This window comes from Nelusetta ayraudi, unplaced genomic scaffold (assembly GCF_046127955.1).
Source record: "Nelusetta ayraudi isolate G7.1 ecotype Tasmania unplaced genomic scaffold, CSIRO-AGI_Nayr_v1 ptg000002l, whole genome shotgun sequence".
Lineage (NCBI taxonomy): Eukaryota > Metazoa > Chordata > Actinopteri > Tetraodontiformes > Monacanthidae > Nelusetta > Nelusetta ayraudi.
The window spans coordinates 1,823,187-1,839,529 of NW_027466052.1; the positions used below are offsets into that span (position 1 = coordinate 1,823,187).

At 46.2% G+C, this 16,343-nt stretch overlaps 1 protein-coding gene across 1 annotated transcript in view; it reads left to right on the forward strand.

Annotated features, from left to right (window-relative positions):
• Window positions 1-16,343, forward strand: part of iqgap1 (IQ motif containing GTPase activating protein 1) — a 40,205-nt gene that overhangs the window by 14,784 nt on the left and 9,078 nt on the right. The window contains exons 5-26 of the mRNA XM_076037332.1: window positions 48-124; window positions 1,073-1,140; window positions 1,228-1,341; window positions 2,220-2,398; window positions 2,758-2,845; window positions 2,982-3,139; window positions 3,733-3,817; window positions 4,659-4,822; window positions 5,609-5,769; window positions 6,403-6,527; window positions 7,390-7,553; window positions 10,156-10,246; window positions 10,548-10,715; window positions 10,867-11,009; window positions 11,700-11,870; window positions 11,954-12,037; window positions 12,131-12,202; window positions 13,295-13,364; window positions 14,024-14,388; window positions 14,926-15,089; window positions 15,187-15,411; window positions 16,131-16,271. Of these exons, the coding sequence (XP_075893447.1) occupies window positions 48-124; window positions 1,073-1,140; window positions 1,228-1,341; window positions 2,220-2,398; window positions 2,758-2,845; window positions 2,982-3,139; window positions 3,733-3,817; window positions 4,659-4,822; window positions 5,609-5,769; window positions 6,403-6,527; window positions 7,390-7,553; window positions 10,156-10,246; window positions 10,548-10,715; window positions 10,867-11,009; window positions 11,700-11,870; window positions 11,954-12,037; window positions 12,131-12,202; window positions 13,295-13,364; window positions 14,024-14,388; window positions 14,926-15,089; window positions 15,187-15,411; window positions 16,131-16,271 (3,077 nt within the window). The remainder of the gene's footprint in view (window positions 1-47; window positions 125-1,072; window positions 1,141-1,227; window positions 1,342-2,219; window positions 2,399-2,757; window positions 2,846-2,981; window positions 3,140-3,732; window positions 3,818-4,658; window positions 4,823-5,608; window positions 5,770-6,402; window positions 6,528-7,389; window positions 7,554-10,155; window positions 10,247-10,547; window positions 10,716-10,866; window positions 11,010-11,699; window positions 11,871-11,953; window positions 12,038-12,130; window positions 12,203-13,294; window positions 13,365-14,023; window positions 14,389-14,925; window positions 15,090-15,186; window positions 15,412-16,130; window positions 16,272-16,343) is intronic.

Below are 16,343 nucleotides of genomic sequence, written 5' to 3' on the forward strand. Positions count from 1 at the left end.
GCCCCGGCACGCCGCCTGACTCACTCCGACCCGTCTGCCTCTTTCAGATCTTCTACCCCGAAACCACAGACATCTACGACAGGAAGAACATGCCGCGCTGCATCTACTGCATACACGCGCTCAGGTACGCCCCCCGCAGGTCGGAGTGTCTCGTCCTTGAGGGCTCACAGCAGCGGCAGCAGAGCGAGAATGCACGGCGTCAGTGCCGCAACTCCATTTTCACATGTTTGCTCTTCGTCTTGAGTCTTCAGTCCTTTGAGGAGCTCTTCAGACGTCCAGAGCGCAGCAGCGTATTTACCCTCATGTTTACAGCTGCTGCTTCGCTGAGCTTCCCACTGAAATGTTGACGAGCAGCAGCTAAGATCGAGTTACAACTTTATTTCGAACAATTTAAGGGGCTAAAATAAATAAAAATCGATCATTCAGAAATCTAAAAAAATCTTAAAATCAAAATTTTTATTTTTATTTTTTTATTTATTTTTTGTAAACTTAATAAATAGAAAGAATTAACAGAAAACCAGCATGCAAAGTATTCTTATGGCTTTAAAAATACAATTGGTTCGCTTGGACACATTAATATTAAAATTGTATGTTTTTTATTTTCTATTTTATTGTTTTCCTCTTTCCTTTCTTATTTCCCTTTTCCTTTCCCTCTCTTCTCTCCTTCCCTTTTTCTTCTTTTTTTGTCTGAATTAGAATGGGAAGAAGCAAATGCTTTTCTAGTCTGATCCCAATTTTAAAATACTCAATTATTTACTAATTATACCCTAAACAACCATTTATTGACAACTTTGTTAATATTGTCAAAGTCAAATGAAACATGAAGGAAAGGAAGTATTGGGAGCTGCTGCTCCTTTACAACCTTGTTTTCCATTTTAATAAAATTCCGCAAACTTCAGCCTCTTCTCTCTGAGTGAAAGAAAGCCTGTGTCAGAGAAGCGTGAAGGGAGCAGCGACAGCAGGCCGACTGCTGCAGCATCAGCCTGAACCTCCGTATCGACTGTGTTCATTATTTATCGCCGTCGGTTGTCTCAGATTTCTGTCTCACCTTTTTTTATTTTTCCAATGACAGCCTCTATCTGTTCAAGCTGGGTCTGGCCCCGCAGATCCAGGATCTGTACGGAAAAGTCGATTTCACGGGTGAGTTGCAAGTCTCTGCTTCACTCTCTCGTGGGTTGACCTGCGCAAGCCGCTGACTCGCTGTGTCTGCCCCATCGTCTCTCACAGAGGAGGAGATCAACAACATGAAGAGCGAGCTGGAGAAGTACGGCATCCAGATGCCCGCCTTCAGCAAGATCGGCGGCATCCTGGCCAATGAGCTGTCTGTGGACGAGGCTGCACGTGAGAGATTGCTCTGATGATGTCACAAGGGGAGGGGCCTGGAGTCTGAAGTTTGACAAACTTTAACCGTTTCATCACCTTGGGGCATTTATCGCTGTATAAAATCCACGATAAACATGATGGGTTGAGGGAGCTGAAGCATTTCCTCCTGAAATGTCTCATCGTTAGTCCAACAAGTTCATGTTCATTGGAGGGTTTAGCTGTCACTGTTTCCCTATTGGAATGTGTAACAGATCAGTGTACACACTAGGCACACTAGTGTACCGGGAGACAATGTCAGGTGTGCCGTGAAAAATTATCCAGTTTCACTTAGTTGACTGAAAACAAATAATAACGTTCCAGTGTGGAGGGACTGTGAGCCTGTTTTACTCCCAGGACATCAGCTTTGTGTGCATCTGAACAGACCCAGGTTTCACACTGACTGAGTCTATAGAAATTTGGAGACTAAATTGTTATTATTAGGCTAAAAAGCTGTCATTTTAGAATATTTTTGATTTGTGCTGGGATTTTTTCAATGTAAAAAATGTGCCGTGGCTGAGAAATGTTGTAAAACACTGTCTTATAACCTTGGTAGGTTAGCCTAGATCAGCATTCTGCCCAAACACAGGCAAGTAGCTTTTCTGCAACGTTTGCACATCTGCAAGTAGATGGAACTGGACACTTTTTGCTTGTTTTTTTCCTGCCATGTCTATCTGCTATGACGATAGAATAAAAACTCAAAGCCAAAATCATAAATATCATCATTTTAAATCCAGCAATTCTTTGTGCACATACAGTTAATCTCGTTGTCTTTTTAAGGTTGTGCTGTTAGCCTCCCGGTTATAATTAGCGCTAACCCCCCCGGACCGTTTCCTCACCGCATCGTCCTCCGTCCCCAGTGCACGCCGCTGTGATCGCCATCAACGACGCCATCGACCACGGCGTCCCCGAAGGCACCTTGGCGGCCATGCAGAACCCCAACGCCATGCTGGTCAACCTGGACCCCAGCGGCATAAACGACTACCACCACACGCTGTACCGCGCCAAAGGCGAGAAGGTGGCCAGCTCCCGCAAACGGGTACGTTCCGGTCCAGGGAGGGGTCAGGGGTCGGGGTCGTGGATTGGAGAGAGGGAGGGGCGGAAAACAGCCGTGGCCCCGGGGGCCCGAGGTCATAAAAGGTCCCAAATGGTTCCTGATGGGGAAGTAATCTGGGAAGGAGCCTGAAGCTGAACTGTATTTTAGCATCAGGAAATGCTGAGGTGGCACAAAAGAAAGACATTAAAACCAGAATGATGGTGAAATGGCTTCAGAATGTGGTGCTCAAATAGACGGGTGGTAAAAAAAAAAAAAAAATCGAAAAACCACCCTCATCAGCAAGTTTCCCTCCTGTCAGGGTTAAGAGTCGTGACGAAGACGTGTTTCATGTGCGTTTCCAGCAAATGGAGAATGCCGACGCAGAACGGGACGTCTACGACGAGCTCCTCACGCAGGCCGAGATCCAGGGCAACGTCAACCAGGTCAACGGTGAGTCACGTGTTGGGAAGGAGTGGGCGGCGGTCGTCTCAGCGAGCGAGCCTGCATTCGCATCGCTTTCACTTTGGGGTGTGAAAGCGCCGGGACGCGCCTGCAGATGTGATTTAGGGCTCTCTTCATCCCACAGTCAGCAACGCGCAGAAGGCGGCCGAGGACGCCCTCCTGGCCGGCGACGAGGAGAAGCTGTTTGAGGCTCTGAAGGCCATGGGCATCCAGAACCTGCAGGCCCAGAACAAAGGCTGGTACCTGAAGCAGCTGCTGGCCGACCGGGAGACCAAAGAGCAGGTGGGTGCTGCAAGAGTCTGTCACTGCAGCAGAGGTGACAAAAGTATTCACATTCTGCACTGTGAAAGTACAGATACTTGTGTAAAAAAATCAATTTAATGAAACAATACAGTAATCTGGACAGAACTCACTAGAGTCAGCTTTTCCACTAACAATTCTACAGAATTGTTGCGTTTTAACCACAGAAATAACCAGGATGTTTGTCTAATCTGAGTAGAAAGTACAGATATTTGTGTACAAATATAGGGAGTCAAAGTAAAAAAGTTGTCGGAAAAAGAAATACTTAATTAATGAACTAAAGTTTATTTTATTTTATATTAGGTAATTAACTAAATTTAGTTAATTAACTAAATTAAAATAAACAAAAATAAAATCATTTTAGTTAAGTAACTATTTTAGTTAGTTAATTAAGTAAAATAAAATAAACTCAGATGACTAAGATACAGATAAGCTGGAAACAAACTACTTTAGTACTTTAGTACTTACTTTGTTATTTCCCACCTCTGTCACTTCAAACACACCCAGCAGCAGGCCAGGTGTCTCTGAGCCTCAGGTAACTGACTTCCTGTCTCCACCCACTGCTTCGTCTCCAGGGCTCGCCAGGAGAAGCGCTGACCAAGGACGAGCTGCTGAACGGCGTGGACGCGGCCAATCAGGTGGCTGACGGCTACCTAAAGAGTGAGCACGCCGAGCTATAACTAACCACTCACATCTGCTCTGCTAACGGTGTTAGCTGGGGGCTTTTTTTCCAGCTCAGTGGAGCTTTTTAGCTGACACTCGTTATGTTTCAGTCGTTTGATAATAACAATAATAATAATAATGATAATGGATTGGATTTATATAGCACTCTTCTCGGCACTCAAAACACTTTGAACCCATTATTCATTCACACCATATTGACACTGGTGGTATTAAGCTACATGTGTAGCCACAGCTGCCCGGAGGCAGAGTGATGGAAGCGTGGCAGTACTGGGATGGAGCAGGATTTGAACCCCCAACCTTTCGGTCATTGGACAACCCGCTCTACCTCCTGAGCTACAGTCAAATACAAATACAAAGCCGACTTTTCAGTCCGTCTGCTGCTCAGAAGGGGGTGGGGCTTATGAGCTATAATGCATCCAGCCACCGAGGGGCAATGAAGAAGTTTAGGCTTTAGTTATTACTTCTTGATTTTGCAAAAAAACCCAAAACAAAACACTGATTTGGAATAGTAAAATTTCAACGGTTAAAACGTTTCAAAACTTTGTGGTCATTCATATGTTCACTTTCCCGAACTTTGTGGAAAAGACGAATGAAACTAAACGATCTATTGAAATTAGATCGAAATTATTATTAGGGTTTTTGTTTTATAACAGAAACATGACTATTTTGAGATGTGCTATGAAAAGAAAAACGTTAATGATAATGTAAACCTTATGGAGACACAACGAACCTCATTCAGAAACTGCACAACCCCCCTGGCTCCTCCCAGAGCCCTTCTGAACCAACCAGCTGTCTCGTCTCTCCCGCGTGTCCGCAGTGCTCAAAGCGGTGGAGCGCATCAACGCCGCCGTCAGGGCCGGCGTTCCTGAGAAGACGGTGGAGGAGCTCATGAACCCCGACGCTCAGCTGCCCGAAGTTTACCTGCACGCCGCCGACCTGTACCAGAGGGAGCTGGCCGCTCTGCAGCAGCAGAGCCCCGAGGTAGAGAGTGTCGCCGTCACATGATCCAGCCAGACTGTCAGACTGACCAACCACACAGCAGCAGCAGCAACTTCCGGTCCCAGTCACAGCTCAACTGGCTGTAGCTCCGCCTCTTTTTGTCCAAAGGACACTGATTGGACTGAGAGTGACATGGGTCTTTCTAAGATGGATCACTTTGAATCCGTGCGTCCTTCGTTCATTTGTTTTTCAAAATAAAACCAAAGCTGGAAAAAAAAAAAATTTTGTTTTTACAATATCTGTTTCGATAACTAAAATGGAAAAACAAAAAGAAAAAAAAATCTCTTACATGAATGTACTAGAAACCGATATTCACGCCTTGCCTGAAATCAAAGCTTCCAAATTGGACAGTCGCCCGTTATCCGTTGTGTCCTTTTTCCAGTTGAGTGCAAAATTGGGAAGCGGAAGAAAGGATCCGTTCTGTTTTTTCATTTTGTTTGATGAAACAAATATTTAGAAAAAAACAAGTTGTTATTTTGTTTTTTGTTTTTGGCTTTTTTTTATTTTTATTTTGAAAAACAAATGAACGTCTGACCCACGGATGACTTTGAAGAGTTCCACTTGAAATCTCACCTTCCTCACAAAACAAAACCAACTGAAATGCAGTTGCTTTCATTTGCATGCAGCTGCAATGCAGCAAATCTCTCCCATCAGGTTCATTTTCAAAGCAGCGCTCATCAAATATGATTTAGGACACACGGGAAGCAAAAAAACAACACGGGTCAATATCTTCTCCCCGGAGGTTGAAAGTGTGTCTTGGTCCCATAGGGGGCGCTGTCCCACCCCGAGCTGCTGGTGGCTGTGGAGATGCTGTCGGCGGTGGTGCTGATGAACCAGGCCATGGAGGCGGGCGACCGCGCCGCCCTGTGGAAGCAGCTGTCCAGCACCGTGACGGGACTCAGCAACGTGGAGGACGAGTACGCCCAGAGGTGAGCACACGGTGCCACGGCCACACGCACTCACTGCGTGCCCATGCTCAGAGGTGTTCACATTCTGTACTTTCTGTACTGTTAAACTGCAGACTCTTGTGTAAAAAAAAAAAAAAAAAATCTGTTAAAAGAAAAAGTACTGATTCAACTCCGTTACTTAAGTGAAAGTAAGAAAGTTCAGGTTCTGAAATGCACTGAAGTAAAAAGTCAACATGATTGTTGATAGTTTTTCACAGAATAATTTGGACTGAACTGAGCAGAGGTCAGAGGTCAGAGGTCTTGATGAGCATCTGGGTCATTTCAACAGCTTTGCTACTCTCAATACTGTAGTATCTTTTTCCTTTTTCAGCTGCAGCACAACCACACTGGAAACAGTAATAGTAGCTCTGACCAATGAGCAATTAGTGGACGTTGACACTTTTTATAACAATAGCCAGTGTTATTACAAATAGCTCCACATCGGGCAACGACAAATGCAATAAATGGAAATAATAAGTGATTCTTGGGTCTTTCAAACCAAAAAAAAAACAAAGCACTAACCAGCATGTTTTTCCAGTGTAAGAAGTAGAAAGTGCAGATTTTTGTGAACACCTCTGGCGACGCTGACCTGCGCCCCCTGTCGGCCTACCGCAGGTACATGGACGAGCTGATGCGTCTGAAGGCGGCGGCTGCCGAGCAGGGCTGCGACTACCTGACGTGGAACGACATCCAGGCCTGTATCGACCAGGTCAACCTGGCGGTGCAGGAGGAGCACGAACGTAAGGAGGCGCTGCAGTTCTGTCCTCTCATTTGTCTCGTCATTTATGTTGTGTAGCAGAGATGATGGGAGCCTGATGGCAACCAGCTGGGAGTTGTCAAACTGCAGACTTGCTGGTTTCTCTTTAGGGACAAAATATAAAACTCAATCCTTTTGATAGTTTCAAGACAAAAAAAAAAAATGTTTTATAATAAAGTTTTAACCAAACTGGAATCTATTCAGAACATAATGAACTTTGACAACTATACAGACATTCTGACTTGACGTCTCTCTCTCTCACACACACACACCTGACCAGCCTCACCTGACTGGGGAACCCACCTCTTCTTTACCAAACCACATTCACCAGCTGCTTCGCTGCTCAGGAGGAAGTGTGGCCGCACTCCTGGGGCTAGTGAACTTTAGCTGCACACAGTAGCTCGCTCAGCTAGTGTCACTTGCGATGGATGATGGCGCCTAGACAAAGTAGGCGCTCCTCCTCCGGCCTACTGCAGCCAACCAGGCAAAGTGGTGCCTGCCATCAAAGAGAAAAATATAACAAGAACCGTTCGTGAGAGCAAACACGCAAACAATAAAAGCAAAAGTAATTCTTATAGAATCTCGTCCCTCGAGATTTTCCGAGAATTACGGTTTATGCGCTTCACATCATTCAATGGAAACACCTGCAATTTGCAATTGTACTTTGTTGAAATTTTAGAAATATCGCTTTTATTTTGCAAAAAACTGTAATGGAAATGCAGCTAATGTGGACGACTAATCCTGATTTTGATCCAGATTTTTTAAAATTTTGCAAACTCACCAAATCAATTCCATTGCTTAGGAAACAGAAAAAAGAAAAACTGTTTGTGTGCGTGTGTGTGCAGGCATCGCTGCCATTGGTCAGATCAACGAGGCCCTGGACGAGGGCGACCCCTCCAAGACCCTCGCCATGCTGCAGAACCCCTCGGCCAAACTGCTGGACGTGGACCCGTCGGTGGCTCAGCACTACCACGATAAGCTGCTGGAGGCTCGCAGGGAGAAGGCCCACGTAGGAGCGCACGCACGCACGCACGCACACACACACACTGGCTCAACATTTCCTTTAATTTGCTTTTTAAAATGCATTTCTGCATTTTTCATGCAAATATTGTACAAAATACTTGTGCAGAGTTTTTTCTACTTTTCCATCAACCCCTTTCAAACATGATATGCTGCATAGGACACTGTCACACTGATAGAGGTAGCAAAGGTGTGTGTGTGTGTGTGTGTGTGTGTGTGTGTGTGTGTGTGTGTGTGTGTGTGTGTGTGTGTGTGTGTGTGTGTGTGTGTGTGTGTGTGTGTGTGTGTGTGTGTGTGTGTGTGTGAGGGAGTGAGGGAGTGAGTGCAGCCTGTCAAATGTCAGATTCGTCGACCTGCTGTGTGTCACCACATGACATTAAAAAACGGTTGCAACACACACACACACGTCCTTTGGAGTTCTCTCCATTACTGCACTATTTTTTTTATTGAACAATTTGAAACAAACTCTCAAAGAGGATGAGAGCTATACAGATGAAAGTTAGGGTACAGCATAAAAGCACAAAAATACATCATGAGAAGGTAAAGAAAAACAAAACACAAACAGAACAACACCAAATAGCATCAAAGAGGATAATGTGCAAAAGATACATTTTATAAGGCATTTATATTTTACATAAATGGAGTAGAGGTAGCAGAATACGTGCAAAATCCAGGCTTAATTTCTTGCTTTTTATCTGTTTAAGCGATGAAAAAAAAAAACTTAAAATTATTCGTAAAACTAGGGAAGGAAGGCTGAAAGGAAAGCTGTTCCTCCATTTAGCACAATAGATATGATATTTCCTTAGTAGGATGATGTTAATAGTGTCTGCAACATATGAGGCTAAATTATCGATATAAAAAATATTCTGATATAATTCAAATGGCGAAATATCAGGGAAATCCATTTTATTTTTACACCACACCACAATACATTGTGTTATGGGACATTAAAAGAAGGTATTGCAGAGTTTCATCCCTCTCTTGACACACTGGCCCCGGCCGTGCTTCACCCTCCTCACTCGCAATTTGCATGATGCGGTAGGAAGTCGCTGCGAGTCGGTTTCCTACCGCCGAGGTGACAGGTGAGGTGAGTAATGTTGAAAGTCAAACCGATCGGACGCAGCGCTCGTCTGTCTGGCGCTTCGGCAAGACAGTTGTGTTTGTAGCGCCACTGAAGGCGAGGGGGAGTCGGTGCCCATCGACGCTGGGCACTGGGAACCTCGTCAGGAGGAAAAAACGGAAAGGAGGAGGGAAAAAAAATACATTTTCTGCCAGGGTTACACGAAGAAGGCGGTCCTCGCCGCCGTCTGCTTCCTTAAAAGGACAGAAAGCTGAACATTATATTAAATGGACCGGAGACATTGGCGCGCACACAAACACACACACACACACCCCTCAGGTTGTTTGGTGAAAGTGGTGTTTGCAGTCAGACTTCCTGCTGGGTTCCAGCAGGTGAAAAGAATACTCTGACCGGGCTGTCTGGCCACTTCCTGTCTGACTATGATACAAGTAGGACGGCGTGAGGGCGGGACTTTTTTTTAAAAAATTTTTTGGTTACATTTTTTTGTTTTCTGCTGTAAAAACAGCTTCTACTTTTCTTTTTTTACACCAGTCTTTATTCACCTATGGCACTGCAGACTCCATCAAGGGCTCAAAATAGCCCAGCAGGAAGTGACTTCAACGGGCAACAATCAGTCCCAACACGCCAAAGAAAAGGGGGAACTACTGTCAACAGTCTCTGTGGAAAAAGGGCCCTTTACAAAGAGCAGGAAGTCCCGCCCACAATCTGCTGGTGGACCCGCCCGGTGTAGCCAACCACTATATCGCTGCTGTGTGTGTGTGTGTGTGTGTGTGTGTGTGTGTGTGTGTGTGTGTGTGTGTGTGTGTGTGTGTGTGTGTGTGTGTGTGTTCCCCCAGTCTCTTCACTATTCATATTGATGAAAACAACCACTTTCACTACCTCTTTGCCCCTTACACCCAACGCCCGCGCACACACACGCACGCACACCTGCAGCTCCACCGCTCCACATATTCGTCCGCAAAAGGCTAAATGCTAATTAGTGTAGCCTCTTAGCCCCTCCCCCAACAAGTTCCTCAGATCAGGTATCAGTCCAATCTGCCGCCCCGCCCCCAGGCGCTGCATGCAGCAACGCAGCAACGCAAGAAGACGGCAGGGTGAGCCTGCACCATGCAGAGGCAGATGGCGCCCTCTGGCTGCAGTCAGGCGTAAATGCAGGCACATTTCAAACTGAAGCGTGCTCAGTTGGTGCAGTCGATTGTTGTTGTGGTTGTCGTCGATGATGTTTTTTGGGACATTCGTCTGAAAGCTGCTGAAACAAACGCGTGCGACGTTTCGCAAACAGCAGGGGGAGACAAACGCTGAGCAACAGAAACAGCTGGACACTGAACTGGATAAGAGCAGCTGCCTGGTGGCTGTGTTGAATAGCAAAACAAATTGATGAATGATTGACTGTAAATACCATGTGGATTTTATTTATTGTGGGAGCCCCCTTTCAATTGTCCTCAAAAACCTCATTGAATTTCACTTTGTGTCCAACCTGAATGTCTTCATGGCTTTTGTGTCCTTCCAGGAGACCCAGGATCCCTCAGCTGTTCTGTGGCTGGATGAGATCCAGGACGCTATCCTGAGAGCCAATCAGGACACACAGGAGGCCCTCTTGTGTAAGCACGCACACACACACACTCACAAATTATTATACATTCATCCAGCAGTCACACTGGTGGTGGTCAACCTCTGAAAATGACTGGGTGCAACTTCAACCTGTGTGAAGCTGAGCACTGATGTACTTTATTGATCCCAAGTTGAGAACCTCTGCTTTTGCAGTGCTAAAAACTTACAAAAAACAATACAAACTAATACAGCGATCACTAGAGGGAGTCTTGAAATGTATTCAAGAGCAAGATGTGCATGGTGACCCTCTGTCTGTGTGTGTCTCTGTGTGTGCACCACTCTCTCCTGCAGTCTCTCAGTCCATCCAGGCCATCAACGAGGCAGTGGACACCGGCGATCCTGCCCAGACACTGCCGGCTCTGCGGAACCCGGGGGCGGGGCTTTACGGCGTGACTTCAGAGTGCGCCCAGACCTACCAGACTGACCTGGCCAGGATCAAGGAGGAGAAGAAGGCCGAAGGTGAGTGGCAAGAAAGTGACGAGTGGCCTGCTGCCGGCTGCCGCGGTTGTGCTGCTGCGGTTTCTGAGAGTGTGTGTGTGTGTGTGTGTGTGTGTGTGTGTGTGTGTGTGTGTGTGTGTGTGTGTGTGTGTGTGTGTGTGTGCCTCCCCAGGTGACACTGGCAGCCAGTGGGTGAAGCACTGGGTGAAGGGTGGCCACAACTACTACTACAACCTGAACAACAAGGAGGGCACGTGGGTGGAGCCAGAGGGCTTTGAGCAGAACAACACCCAGCTCAACAAGGACGACATCCAGGTGGGTCCCTGCACCTGCCGGCCTGCACACCAGTGCCCCCAGCTGGACGAGCGTTGAACAACAGCCGTAGAGAACGGCTCTAAAGATGTGAATCGGAGGAAGTTCATTGTTATTTATGTTTACTCAGAAAAAAAATACTTATTTACTTAAATTTATTTTGGGGGGGAATTTTTATTTTTTATATTTAGCACTGTGTTTGCAGCCTCCTGCTAAAAGTGCCATATGTTTGAAAAGGGAAAAAAAGAAGGCGGTTATTTTTTCATAGAGCGTTTTTCGAAGTCCTCAAAGACACTTTACCTAAAAGAAAACGTTAAAAAAAAAAGTTGAAATACATTAAAAATATACCAACATATTAATCAAGTGAAATAAGAGAAAACAGGGAGGTGAGTAACAGTTGTAGTTAATAAGTAACATAAAAACAGTAACTAAACCTTATAAGCAGTACAGAAAGGATTAGTGATTTGAATGATGGCAGGTCAGTGCAGTCATGGATGTAGGTTGAGAGTGAGTTCCAGAGGAACAGAGAAGACACGCCTCCCCCATTAAAAGGCACTATTAAATGTATGTGTGGCAGCTTATTTAAATTTCTCATGAAAGGTTATTATGGCCCTTTGGATTAAAATAAAGTGGGTGAAATGACGGCTGTTTGAAATGTGTGGCACCTTGTGTGTGTGTGTGGGTGTCCCTCAGTCGGTGGTGTCCGGAGTGACCACGGCCTACAACCGAGAGCAGCTGTGGCTGGCCAACGAGAGCCTCATCACCAAGCTGCAGGCCCGTTGCCGCGGCTACCTGGTGAGGAAGGGCCTGCGGGAGCGCATGGCCTACCTCAAGTCCAACGAGCAGGCTGTCACCAACATACAGGTGAGGCGTAACGCCGGCGCGAAGATGCGAGCAGGCGCTTGCAGGCCACCGTAGTCTTGACTGTGTGTCGTCCGTTTCGGCAGGCTCACTGGAAGGGCTACAAGCAGAAGAGGAAGTTCAAAGACAGGCAGAAGTATCTGACGGACCACAGCGGCGACGTGGTCAAGGTGACGTCCCGCAGAGCTCTCTCCCCCCCCCCCCCGCGTTCTGCAGCGGGCTCGGCTGACCTCGGGTGACCTTTTGCCCTCTGTCCCTCTCAGATCCAGTCCAAGGTCCGCATGCATCAGGCTCGCAAGAAGTACAGGGATCGACTCAAGTACTTCAAAGACCATGTGAGTTTATTCAAAAAATAAATAAATCACTTATAAATTCTTTCTAGTGTTAATTACTATGACAATGGATGCCTCTATACTCGCCATTATAATCCAGAGCTTTATTCTTCTGAACAATAATAATGATAATATAAAATTATAATTTATTTGACAAACTTTAACCTATTAAAATCCAATGTATACTAAAAATTAAATCAATTTTTGGGGGATTTTAATGATTTTTTTCTCAATTCCAATTTAACTTCTTCCACTTTTGTACATCCTGTTCTCAAAATACTTCTCCTTTCAAGGAAAACTTGGATTAACAGCATTATTTAGCAAAGGTCGACTCCTTTGAAAAACATAAATGACAAAAGACATTAAATTCATCGCCTGTTGCCGACCAGTTCGAGCTGCTCAGCTGTGTTTTAGTGATGGCAGACGAGATTTTCCATCCCAGTTTCATTGACCAAAAAACATCAAGTTAAGCGATTTTCAATTCAAAATATCGATCCCTCCTTCCGTCGGTGCCCGATGTTCCACTGTCAATAACCTCCCCGTGTGTTCAAGCCCCCGAGGAGCCATTCAGTTTGGGATCATGTGGGAACTAAAGACCGTAAACTGTCTCCAGCCAATAACAGTAGATTGGGCCGCAGGGGTTTAAAGGCCCGGTGGGCAGGATTTTAGTGGCATCTAGTGGCAGGAAAGTGCACTGGAAACAAAGAAAGAGCATTGTTTTTATAATCATTTCATAATGTTTAATAATACAAGTGGACGAGTTGTTTATAATGAGCTAATCGTCTACCACCTCGAGGCGAGAGACAAAGTCAGCGTAGTCATGAAAACGATGCTAAAAGGCTTCTCTCTCTCTCTCTCTCCCTCTCTCTCTCTCTCTCTCTCTCTCTCTCACCCTCACCCTCTCTTACCCTCTCTCTCCCTCTCTCTAATTGTGCCCATTTGCATTCAAAGGTTCAAATCATTGCAAACAAATTTCCCCAGACAGCTCCTCTGACCTCCCTGCAGGGTCGGATGGAGGCAGTAAAGTCTCATGCAGCACTGTAACGAGGAGCGTCGCTCGGCCGCGCTAACCGCTTGCTTCCCCTTGTGCTGCAGATCGATGACGTGGTGAAGATCCAGGCCTTCATCAGAGCCAACAAGGCCAGAGACGACTACAAGACGCTGAGTGAGTAGAATCTCCAGCAGAGCCGCAGTTTCCCTCCTGATCCTCGGCTCACCGTCTCTCTCCCGCTCCTCCTCATCTTCCTCATCTTCCTCCTCCTCTTCTTCTTACTCCCCCTTCTCATCACCTTCTTCCTCCTCCTTTAACTAATCTTCCTCCTCCCTCTCCTTCTCTTTCCCTTCCTCTTCCTTCTCCTCTTCATCTTATTCCTCCTTCTCTTCCTCTTCTTCCTCCCCCTTCTCTAACTCATCTTCCTTCTCCTCCCTCTCCTTCTCTTTCTCTTCCTCCTCCTCATCTTCCTCCTCTTCTTTTTATTCCTTGTTCTCCTTCCCTTCTTCCTCCTCATCTCCCTCCTTCTTTCTCCTCCTCCTCCCTTTCCTCCTCCTCCTAACTCATCTTCCTCCATCGCCTTTTCTTTCTCTTCCTCCTCCTCCTCCTCCTCATCTTTCTTCTTTTCTTCCTCCTCTTTCTCTAACTTGTCTTCCTCTTCTTCCTCCCCCTCCTCCCATTTTTCCTCCTCCTCTAACTTATCTCCCTTTCCTTCTCTTTCTCTTCCTCCTCCTCTTCTTTCTTCTCTTCCTGTTCTTTTACCTCCTTCTCCTCATCTCTCATCCTCTTTTTCTCCCCCTCCATCTTCATCCTCCTCCTCCCCCTCCCTGCAGTCAGCGCCGAGGATCCCCCGATGGCCGTGGTGCGGAAGTTCGTCCACCTGCTGGACCACAGCGACCAGGACTTCCAGGAGGAGCTGGAGGTGATGCGCCTGTGCGAGGAGGTGGTGACCAACATCCGCTCCAACCAGCGGCTGGAGAACGACCTCAACCTGATGGACATCAAGATTGGCCTGCTGGTGAAGAACAAGATCACGCTGCAGGAGGTGGTGTCGCATAGCAAGAGGCTCACCAAGAAGAACAAGGGCCAGCTGTCCGACATGATGATGATGAACAAGACCAGGGGCGGCCTCAAGGCCCTCAGCAAGGAGAAGAGGCTCAAGCTGGAGGCCTACCAATACCTCTTCTACCTGCTGCAGGTAGCGGCACTTCCTGTCATCTCGCACCGCCACTTCCTGCCTGCTCGGACAGACAGACAGACAGTCAGAGAAAGAGAGAAAGATTCTTCTCTCCACAGTTCCTTAAACTGTCAGGGAAGTAGACTGAAAGAAGAACTGTTTTAGTTCGGACATCCTTGTCACAATTTACAAATTCCCACTTCAGGTTTCAGGTTTATTTGCCACTTTTTTCCTCACTCCCTTTTTTTCACTTGAGTTTTTTTTACTGAGAATTTTTCCACATGTAATTGCAACATCCTAACAGACACAAGCACTCAAGAAAGAAAGACACGAAAGCAGTCCAACCACAGCCCTTCTTTTTTCTCACCTTTCTGAATTCTGAATTCAGTTCTGAACAAGAGGTCCAACCGTAATTCCAACATTGTGATGAATTTGTGACTCTAGGTCAACAATTTGCAGGTTTTGGGCCACCTTGAAAGAATTGGCGTCCTGATCTCCGGTGTAAAAATGATCGTGGGCATTGGACTCGTCTCTACCGACTCTCTTGTCTCGTTGCAGACCAACCCGACCTACCTGGCCAAGCTCATCTTCCAGATGCCCCAGAATAAATCCACCAAGTTCATGGACTCTGTGATCTTCACGCTGTACAACTACGCCTCCAACCAGAGGGAGGAGTACCTGCTGCTCAAGCTTTTCAAGACGGCGCTGCAGGAGGAGATCAAGTGAGTCTCGCCCACTTCTTCCACATTTTTTCTTTTGATTTTGTTTTTTTTTTTAAAAAGAAAGGAAAAAACGAAACCTCCAACCACCTGCCTGCAGGTCAAAGGTCGACCAGATGAAGGAGATCGTCACAGGGAACCCCACCGTCATCAAGATGGTGGTGAGCTTCCACAGAGGAGCGCGGGGTCAGAACGCCCTGCGGCAGATCCTGGCGCCAGTCGTCAAGGAGATCATGGACGACAAGACGCTCAACATCAAGACGGACCCGGTGGACATCTACAAGAGCTGGGTCAACCAGATGGAGACGCAGACTGGAGAGGCCAGGTGAGCTGCCGGGGGCGGCGCCAGACAGATGGAGATGAATCTGTTGTCTCGGTTGTGTCTCGGTTGACGCTACACAAATGCTGCGAAAAAGACGCCAGGACCGCATCTCTTCTCCAAATAAATCAGACATAAAAAGACGCCAACTAAGAAAGCGATTGATTGAAAAAATTAACATTTATGACCTTTTTTTTATAATAATTTTACTATCAACAATATCTTCAAATTTTAAGACTTTCTTTGTTTTTTACTGTCTGTAATTTCAATTTCAATTTTCAGCATCTTCACTTCACATCTACGGTTGAAAAAAAAAAAAACGAGTCCCTTATTATTGAAGTGTATACCAAAAAAAACGTTTTTACAAGATAGTTTTCACGTTATTATTTGATAAACAAGCTGAACAAAATGAGGCACAACCGAGGCACTACGGCTCATTTGCTCGACTTGATTGAACTGTTCTTTCTTCTTCGTTTGAGGCATAGTGAGATCCTGAACTTATTTCTACTGCACAAACATTAAGAAAACTTGATAAATCCACAATTCTGAACCGTGGCAAAGTAGCAGGAGCTCATTGAGACACACGCAAGTTCAGCTCGAGACTCATTAAAGACGATCTAGCACAGTGTCTTCTTTTGCCTCATTTTATTTAGATTTGATTTGTTATCATGAAATAATATGAAAATTGGATCTATTTCATGTGTCATGTGTCATGTGTCTCACAGCAAGCTGCCTTACGACGTGACTCCGGAGCAGGCCATGAGCCACGAGGAGGTGAGGACCCGACTGGAGGCCTCCATCAAGAACATGAAGGCCATCACCGACAAATTCCTCTCCGCAATCATCGTGTCGGTGGACAAGATCCCGTAGGTTCCTCGTCAACGGCCTTGTCACGCCTTTGTCAGGTAGCAGCCGATTGGTTCCCGCTCCATCTCACC